This window comes from Perkinsus marinus, assembly GCF_000006405.1.
Source record: "Perkinsus marinus ATCC 50983 genomic scaffold scf_1104296970850, whole genome shotgun sequence".
Classification (NCBI taxonomy): Eukaryota; Perkinsozoa; order Perkinsida; family Perkinsidae; genus Perkinsus; species Perkinsus marinus.
In genome coordinates, this window is record NW_003202292.1 from 4,648 (window position 1) to 13,876 (window position 9,229).

Genomic DNA, 9,229 nt, shown 5'->3' on the forward strand with positions numbered 1-9,229 from the left:
GCGTCGAGATCTCCTCATACTCTCTCATTGCTCAATGCAGCTCCAGCTCCTGTAGTCCCTGGGCAGCAATTGCCTCGGGAAGCTTTCAAGATGGTCGATGTATTGGTTGTTAACGAGGAAGAGGCAGCGGCTCTGGACCTTTTGCTGAATGGCACCAATGACTCCCTTGCCGATGTGACGAAGGATCCCAAAGCAGCAACAGTGTTGGCTGATAGACTGCTGAGGACTTCTGGAGCCAAGTGGTTATGCATCGTGAGTCTAGGTGGAGCTGGATGTGCATATGCTTGTGTGGATGGGAGTAGTGGTGCATTACCCTGCCCTGCTGCCCCGTCGGATAAGGATAAGTACTGCACATCGACTGTGGGGGCTGGTGATTGCATGGTCGGAAGTTTGGCCGCCATGCTGGCTGCTGGGGAGAAAAATCCCGAGAGGTGAGTCTCCATCAGATCAGTGATAGATGACGGCCCTATGCTCTCATTCTCAGGCTCTGCAAGCTCTCTATGAGTGTAGCGACACAAGCTGTTTTTGGCTGTCCTAGCAGAGCCAGAGGAGAAGCTGTTTGCACATGCAACGCCCCAGGGAAGACCCGTAACGCGGGAATGATACACGACCGATACCCTAAGGTCGGTCAATGTAGTGAAGATGTTCAACAAGTCCTCCATAAGGTGGTAAACACCAATTAGACCAGCCTTGCTGTTCGTTGTTTATGTATCAAGTATTTGATTTTTTGGTGGGGCCGTTCTATTTTGTTGACGACAAGTGCCCATCAATTACAATGGTTTTCTATCTAGTTATCTCACACCTACAGTTGTGTTGTAGGATAGTAATAGATTGAGTGAGGACTTCTCACTTGGGAGAAGGAGGTTCTACGGCGTGATAATAACGTTCAGAAGGTGATAATACAGTATACTGCATGATGTATGCACACTTTACAATATATATGGATGTGAAAGCACATTCGAAGATTGAGTCTGAACAATTGAAGAGATTAAATGATGAGGTAATCCGTGATGATGGTAGATGTAATAGATATAAGTCAGTGGGAGGCCATCATATGAGATAGGAGTTGGATTGTAGTTCGCTGCTTAGGGCACCCTCACAGAGTGAAGTATACATGCCTTGCTAGCGCGTTATGGAGAGGAGGATCCGTAGAGGACTTGTGTTAGTTGAGCCTCCAGCTTTGGTCCTCCCATTCTCGGGCGATGTGTGAATGAGCGTCGTAACTATTATCATCTGTGATACTTTATACTCGACATTGCGCGGCTATCGTGAATTAGGCCGTGATTCTGAGTTGAGGGGTGAGGTGGCGAGGATGCTGCTCGGACCACGCATGTGCAGAGACTACGTACTAGAACTTGCTACAGTGTGGATATTTGAGAGGTGCCCTACCATGGGATGTCGCGTCACCGTCTCCGAATGATCTCCTACGTACACCATCACAATAATTAACCCCACACAGCACCAAAGCTATTGAAGGAAACATCGAACTAGCACTCCTAGGTCTGGTTACTAACTCGATACCACCAAGATGTTGGGTCACACAAATCGTATACCACTATCATCGACTCCGTCAATCCAGCTATACAACAGAGCAGAGAACGTAAGGGACATAGCTAATGGCAAGACAGCCAGACGATGAGCAATGGTGCAAGGATGTGAGCCTTGCCAACAGCTCTCTTTAATTCTAGTCTATCCCCATATTATTTTCATACTAGTGAGACGATCTCCATCGGTAGAGAAGTTTCACGCGGGAACCTGCCAGGAACGCTTTGCACATGCGTGATGAATGCACAAGTTCATTGCTCGTCCGTTTGTTCACCGGTTGGACTCCAACCTTATTGTCTCTTCGTATATCCCTCCTGCGCATCGGGTTCATCATTAATCATGACCGTCGACAACATTGTATTGACCCGAAAAGTACTACTACCACCACTAGCTAGACACTCGTGCAGCTGTTGAGAGAACATGACACCTCTTCATGCCTGACCCGAGTGACCTGACTCACTCACCCCTCTTTGTGTTGCAGAGGCTTGGACTTGCTATTGTGGCTAAGTAAGGATGGAAGGCATCGGGATGCCTGATGGAACTCCTCCAGCCTGGGAAGAATGACGGATCATCATAGCAGCAGGATGATTTGGTATAAAAGGGGGGCAACAGACATCCTAGCGGAGGGAGGCATCGTAGGGTATGCAAAAGGTACAGGCGGTGGTTGGCGAAAACTGTTGTTGATGGTGGGAGTGAAGAGGGGGATGATGGACCGGAGGGGGCAGGCCGTGTTAACTGATCGGGCTCATCCTAGTTCTAGGACATTACATCCTCATCATCAATAAAACGATACTATAAGAACTGGAGGGCATATTGCCAAGCAGCCCCTCCCCCCGAGCTTACATACTCAATACTGTAGAAGCATATGATAGTGGGAGAATGATATATAGTAGCGGAGTGGAATACAGTATGCCTACCACTACCTTTAATGAGACTCAGTATTATTATTATCATCACAGAGAGCATAGCCACCAAACCGTAGCCATAGACCTCTTTTAATGGTAACCTTAATTCTAGTACCCAACTTGAATCGTATATCCATGACACCCTCCTTAGGCTGTAATATAACGGTAGCAAGTGTATCATCCTCTTGGATGGGTTCATGTGACAATACCTCTCTAGCTACCATATTACCCGCCTCATCCATCGACGAAGACTCCTTACCATCATGGGAGGGCTGGACAACACTACCCTCCCTAGCTACTGCTATTATCTCATTCAACTTGGCAAGCCTAACATGTGAGGACTCATTGACATCCTTGGGTATGTCCTCTGTTGATCTAATTAATGAAGTAGGCTGTGAGTGATTGGCTCTAAGAAGGAAATCCTCATCCTCCGTCCTGACTTCCCTAGTCCAGATATCCTCCCCGGCCATCTCAGCCTCTAATGCCATATCAGGATCATTACTACAGGTGATAAGGAGGGCAGCCGAGGTGAAGAGGCCTATACCACCCACAGCCCTCCTCAGCATACTCTCTATCTTAACTATGGTATCCAGTTCCCCCAATAGAACAGCCCACTGTAACACAGCCATGGGTAGGACCATAGGTGCTGCATCTGACTTCTCGCTACAAGAAGTAAAGACACGTTCGTATCCGTGACCAGCAGTATTATACAAATTATACAGGCTCATAGCAACCCCTCTACTATTGATACCGATAGGGCTGGCTATGCAGCCAACATCATACACAAGGGCCCAGTCATGCTGGCCTGTTGGTAGGTGGAGTAGATAACATGCATCATCTCTACCATGATTATAAGTATCACAGCTCATATCAACAGTTTGGGCACATATACCTTTCCTAGGCCAGGCAAAGCCAGTACACCTACCCTTCAATACTCGAGGGGAACAGCTTGAGGTACAATCAGGCTTATCCTCTGCTGGGTCACGGCTATTGGTAGCAGCATCCACCGCCTCCTCCTCCTTGCTTCTGCTAGCTTCTACTTGATGGACCTCCCTCACAGCGAATGTGCATATATCACAGTATTGAGGCTTATGAGCCAGCTTATAGCACTTATCACACCAAGAGCGGCACATACACTTCCTACGAGGTATATCCATTATCCTACTACGACATACCGAACATCTAGCTGCATATCTATATACATACATATCCATCTCATACATGGTCAACAGTTGCCATACAGATCCACCTAACTCCACCTCTGGACTATTCAATGACTCATTCATGCCATCAAAGAAATCATACAGTGACGGTGATAGGTGTTTGGTAGCTCTAGCAGCGGCAGTTGCTATAGCCTGCCATTTGTCTACCAGTTCGAGGGATGTCCATACCTCTAAGTCATCTTGGAAGGCCTTCTTACTCCTCTTACCAACATCAAGTGACATATTCTTCCCTAACTCGTAAAAGGTATCACCATGTATTCGGAATAATCTCTCATGCTCATTATCAACTGCTATCTTGCAACTAGATGAATGATGATGAGCATTGGATATTGACGATGACGATGGGGGTGGTGTGGCTGTATAAACTACCGAGGCAGGGTGTATGTCCCTGGATGGTGAGGGCATGAGGAAACGGAGAAACAACAAGAACTCACATTAGGTTACCAAAAGATGGCCTCCAAACGCAAAGCCATGATGGTAGTGAATATGTTACGTAAGGGATAGAGAAACACACAATACCCACAGACTACTATCCATTCAACAATACTGGGGGAGAGGAGGAGGAGCACCAAGAAAAAGAGCTACACCAAACGTGTACTGCTCGTAGGTGTTGTTGTTTCACCGGACACGTGGACTGTACTCTAATACGGAGAAGCACGATACTGTTGTTGTTGTGGTGGCAATTGGCCAGGATAGGGTTGTTGTTGTTGCTGTTGCTGATAGGGTACCCGAGAGTACTGCTGCTGCGGGTACATACCTTGAGTGTAGGGCGTATCATACCTAGCAAGGTAGATCAATGTGTCGATAGTCAAGACTACTACTACTACCTTCCACCACCATCACCACGGCTAAAGGACCCTCCTTCCCTTCTAAACTGACCGTACTGAGGCCCTGGTGATTGGTATCTACTACAAATATTGCTGCTACTAGTATGGTAACTCTTACTGGTATTGCCGAGTATTATCATAAGCCTCCCTCGTTGGGTACTCTCCTCTCGAAGGCCTCCCTCCTGGGCCACAAACCGCCGGATCTCTAGTGGCAGGTTTCACATCGAACTGAACATGATGATGATGAGATAGAGATACTCCTTACAGCCCTGTTAATACTACTACTACCCATTGGCCATCAATAGAGTTGTTACTGCCACCATTACACGCTGCTTGGGCCTCTTCTGGTGTACTATAGGTGCAGTAGGCAAAGCCTCTAGGACGGGCAGTAACACGATCGGTCATGATGATACAGTCTACAATTCTACCATACTGTGACATAACCTCTTGTAATCGGCCTGTCAGCAGCTAATGTTAAGGACCGTACCATACTGTACACGAGTATTACCATTATCAACAGAAGCAGGCACTCCCCCAATGAAAACCTTAGATGGATTGTCCCCACCGACAGCACTACTGCCATTAGGGGACGATGCTCCAAACGTCGATGATGGACGTCGACGACGATTGTTGGCATCATAACTTCGTAGGGGCCTGAGGTACTACTCATTGAGGGCTCTACTTCCATTATACTGTACTACCCAGATGGGATATCCATTGCCACACCACTACCCCCTGCACGGTGCGAGGGTAGAGGGGAGAACCTGAATACAATGATACACATGGATACGTTACATATGCGCTATAGCAAGAGAGCGAAAAGCCTATGATAACCACCATGAGAAGCTAAGAGGATATCACTACTGCCAGAAGCGTATTAGTCACCTACACTATGCTACTCCTATGAATACTAAGAGTGAGGTACCTACCCTGGGGGAGGACCCGACGACGACGATGATGCACGGAAACCCGATCCTGGTGCACTTGAACCTCGAGTAGCTATCTTTACATCAACCTAGACTATGACCATGAAGAAGCTGCTGAGTGATGGAGAGGGAGAGAGAGCATAGCCTAGATCACGATACCACCAGTGCTATGTCTACTGTACGCAGCCATGACGGCCAGGACTACTCACTAATAGTATCAGAGTTATCCTCCTCATACTACTATAGTTGAGTATGATGACTATTACTCTGAGTACTGAGTTCTGAGTTCATTACTACTACCCATTTGCCGTCGAGTATATTCGCATCCCCAGCATTGATAGCAGTCTGTGCTTCCTCAGCGGTAGAGTAGGTAACATAGGCAAATCCTCTAGGTTTGCCGGTAATCCTATCCTTCATTACCACTGAATCTACTATATTCCCATACTGGGAGAAGAATTGGTCGAGTCGACCTGAACAATAGATGCTTCCAAATACACCTCGATACGATGGTAGTACCTTGGTCCAAGTCCGATGGTATACCACCAATGAACAGCTTGCATGGGTTGTAACCATCAGAAGGAGATGCGAGCGATATACCATCACCAACAGGAGGAACAGGAGGAGCACCATACTTACTAGAGTAACCCCCTTCATACATGTAGTCACCGCCCTTACCCTTACCCATGGGAGGGTACCTAGTCATCATAATGAGCTCTTGCGAGGAGTGGTAGTAGTAGTACGTTACCTCCTGTCCCCTCCTGATATACGACCCCCACTCTGAGGATGGCACCCACCAGCCCCCTCTATCATTGCTCTCTTAACATCAATCATCTTATCCATTAACACATGTGGACCACTCCCCAGACAACACTGCATACACGTGGCAATGCTGATATCATCACCATACACTACTAGTAGTATTACCTCAGTAGCTTCAAGAGTGGTATAGGTGACGAAGCCAAAGCCTCTAGTCCTGCCAGTAAGCCTATCAGTCATTACTATTGAATCCTCTAATACACCATACTGCCCAAAATAAGCATCAAACTCCTCTCTACCACACCCTGCTGGTAGACCTCCTACAAATAACTAGAGGGACAAGGACGACGTAAATACCAACTATTACTATACCCTCTCAGTACCTTGCGCTCTTGCCTATCCGAACCATCCCCCATAGTAGGCTGTAGTGGAGCTGCTGAGGCATCGAGGCCAAGAGGAGGAGCAGGTGCCCTCCCCCGTATAGTGTTGGCTCCCATTGTCGGCGCCGTGAATGGTTCTTGCTGATAGGACGCCATACAAGAGAATGATGAAGGACTCTGCAGGAGGAGTGGCTCATGGGGATCCGTTTCTATTGTAACCATAACACGGATACCACAACGATGGTGATGATGATGATCGCATGATGATGTTTACAAATGGTTACGGCCGCGACACTAACGTCGTCGTCAAATGTAGGCGGCGGCACGACGGGGCATCATGGGGTAGTACGACGAAAACACTCACGGGTGCTGATGGTAACACTCTATGGTCACAACAACGTTAGCAACGACGATGACAACGACGACAACAACAATGATGATCATGATGATGGCAATAACAGTCAATGAACGGAAACGATCGACTACTGCTACACAACAAGGAAAAGAAGGAGGAGGAGGATGAGGATAGCAAATGCATCATAGGACGATGATTGGTAGAGAACCACGATACAATTGATGTTAGAGCGGCGGTGGCAACCTAGTAGGGCCCAGACCGATACTGTTGTTGTTGATGAGGGCCTTGTGTTGGCTCTTGTGGTGGTTGTTGTTGTTGGGCGTACTGGAATGCACCAAACATGGGGCCACCCATTGGAGGTGGCATAAACCCCATACCCGTCGATGTCGGAGGGTTAGTGATAGGACCAACAGGATAAGGCAATTGTGGGGGGAACCGTTGATGTCCATGGGGGGAAGGCAACATCTGCGTCATGACATACTGCTGTTGTTGTGATGATGATGGTTGCAATACTGGTACCATACCAGGAGGTGGCTGTTGGGTGGAGTAGGAAGTAGTAGGAGGCATCGGTGAGAAGGCAGGAGGCTGAGCATATGCCTGTGGAGGCTGCTGCTGCTGCGGATGATGATGATAGAAAGGACGTGTGATTCCATTGTATGGTCCAGTAGTAGACGGCGGTAGCATCATAGACCTGAGAGGAAGGGGATGCATCCCTACTGATAGTAGTCATGCTGTATTACTGTTGGGGCCTTATGTGTGTAGATCCTCCTGTAGTAGAGGGTAGGACATACTGTGATGGGGAGGGGTAGGCCATACCCAACTGTTGAGGTACTACCTCTTGATTCATGGGTATGAACGTACCAGGTGGAGGAGGAGGTGGAGGTGGAGGGGGAGGAGCAGGTAAGGATGATGAAGTAGCTGTTGTCGACTGCTGCTGCTGCTGTTGCCTCGTTGATGGTGATGGTGTAGTAGTCTTGTCGGGTACAGTGTTCTCATATTGAGGAGTACTCACAGACTCTAGTACTTGCTGTCCACTTTCAGCCCCATCTCCACTATTCACCACAGTAACGCCGCCCTCTTGCCGCCCTCCTCCTGTTGTTGCTGCTTCAGGTGGTGGCTCTTCTTCCGAATTACCCCGATCTTCTTCTTCTTCATCCTTCTGAGACTGTTGCTTATCTATAGGAGATAAGCCCCTTCCTATCCCCTGTAAAGGATCATCATCTCTCTGTTGCATATCCCCCTGTTGCTGGTCTCCATCCTCATCCACCCCCTCGGCATGCTGCTGCTGCTCCTGCTGTTGCTGCTCTCCCTTTAGTTCTTCTTGTTTTGTCTCCTGTCTCCTCCATGAAGACCTGACATTGGACCTACACCGAGATGAAATAGCGAAGATCCGTTGCTACTACCCAGCAGAGGGAGAGGTATCCCGCCATCGCCACCGACCCTCTCGTCTATAGGATGATGAAGGTGGTGGTGGTGGTGGTGGTGGTGGTATACGCTGACGGTGTGACCGATAGTATACAGCATTACCAACAGCAGGAGTCTTGGAGCTATAACTACTGCTGCTGATGTTGCCACTACCATTACGGTAGTAAGTACCACCAGTTTGTTGAGTAGTAGACTGGAAAGCCTTCCCCACGTGCTCCATACTACGGGATGAGGGCTTCACTTGTACCTTACAGTAGTTGCTAGTGATCATCATCATAATTACTATGCATCATGAGGGGATCTCCCTTCCTCACCCATTTGCCATCTATAACATTATCCCCATTGATTGCTGCTACTGCATCCTTATCATTACCAAAGGTTGCATAAGCAAAGCCCCTATGTCTACCAGTATTCCTATCGTACATAACAGTAACGTCCTGTACATCCCCATACTGAGATAAATACTCAGTAACACGATCTGAGATCATCATCAACATGAGGAAGTGGCAACAATAGTAGCGGCATCTCTTACTCTGATCAGCTGACTGTGGAAGGCCACCTAGGAAAACTTTACACGGGTCGTCAGAGAACCTAAAGTCAAGACCACTTTGGTACAATACAGCGGAGTAGGGATACCGACTCCTTTTGCTGCTGCTGCTGGTGGTGGTGGTGCTGGGGCTTCGGACCTGCTTGGCTGGGAGGCTCGTCCTTCTGTGATTGTTGTTGTTGTTGGCATCGATACACAGTGCTAGAGGTAGGCTTGGACGTGTCCATGGAGGGGAACTCAAGCCGAGTGCAGGGCTTTACTTCAACCTGAAGGAGGAGGAGGAAGGAGTGAACAACAACAAGTGAGAAGAGGAGGCAGCACTGTGAGACTTACTACCCAT

The 9,229-nt window shown here is 48.1% G+C and overlaps 4 protein-coding genes across 4 annotated transcripts in view; 1 reads left to right on the plus strand and 3 right to left on the minus strand.

The window, feature by feature from the left end:
- Positions 1 to 764, plus strand: part of Pmar_PMAR014797 (hypothetical protein) — an 865-nt gene extending 101 nt beyond the window's left edge. Inside the window, exons 1-2 of the mRNA XM_002767366.1 lie at positions 1 to 431; positions 485 to 764. The exon at positions 1 to 431 is cut by the window's left edge and continues 101 nt beyond it. Coding sequence (XP_002767412.1) covers positions 91 to 431; positions 485 to 683 — 540 coding nt within the window. The 5' untranslated portion in view covers positions 1 to 90 and the 3' untranslated portion in view covers positions 684 to 764. The remainder of the gene's footprint in view (positions 432 to 484) is intronic.
- A 1,706-nt stretch (positions 765 to 2,470) lies between these two features.
- Positions 2,471 to 3,607, minus strand: Pmar_PMAR014798 (hypothetical protein; the record flags this gene model as incomplete). The annotated part of the gene is made up of 1 exon (XM_002767367.1): positions 2,471 to 3,607. One exon carries the CDS (start codon positions 3,605 to 3,607, stop codon positions 2,471 to 2,473), a length of 1,137 nt encoding a protein of 378 aa, XP_002767413.1.
- Positions 3,608 to 4,314: 707 nt separating this feature from the next.
- Pmar_PMAR014799 (Heterogeneous nuclear ribonucleoprotein G, putative) lies at positions 4,315 to 6,422 on the minus strand (the record flags this gene model as incomplete). Its single annotated transcript, XM_002767368.1, has 9 exons — positions 4,315 to 4,453; positions 4,501 to 4,578; positions 4,619 to 4,728; positions 4,789 to 4,916; positions 4,988 to 5,045; positions 5,727 to 5,896; positions 5,943 to 6,121; positions 6,172 to 6,257; positions 6,351 to 6,422. 9 exons carry the CDS (start codon positions 6,420 to 6,422, stop codon positions 4,315 to 4,317), a joined length of 1,020 nt encoding a protein of 339 aa, XP_002767414.1.
- Positions 6,423 to 6,436: 14 nt separating this feature from the next.
- The window catches only part of Pmar_PMAR014800 (RNA-binding protein, putative), a gene marked incomplete at both ends in the record, with an annotated part of 3,931 nt that continues 1,138 nt past the window's right edge, over positions 6,437 to 9,229 (minus strand). Inside the window, 7 exons of the mRNA XM_002767369.1 lie at positions 6,437 to 6,502; positions 6,566 to 6,703; positions 7,753 to 8,269; positions 8,321 to 8,589; positions 8,657 to 8,820; positions 8,875 to 8,933; positions 8,983 to 9,155. Coding sequence (XP_002767415.1) covers positions 6,437 to 6,502; positions 6,566 to 6,703; positions 7,753 to 8,269; positions 8,321 to 8,589; positions 8,657 to 8,820; positions 8,875 to 8,933; positions 8,983 to 9,155 — 1,386 coding nt within the window. The remainder of the gene's footprint in view (positions 6,503 to 6,565; positions 6,704 to 7,752; positions 8,270 to 8,320; positions 8,590 to 8,656; positions 8,821 to 8,874; positions 8,934 to 8,982; positions 9,156 to 9,229) is intronic.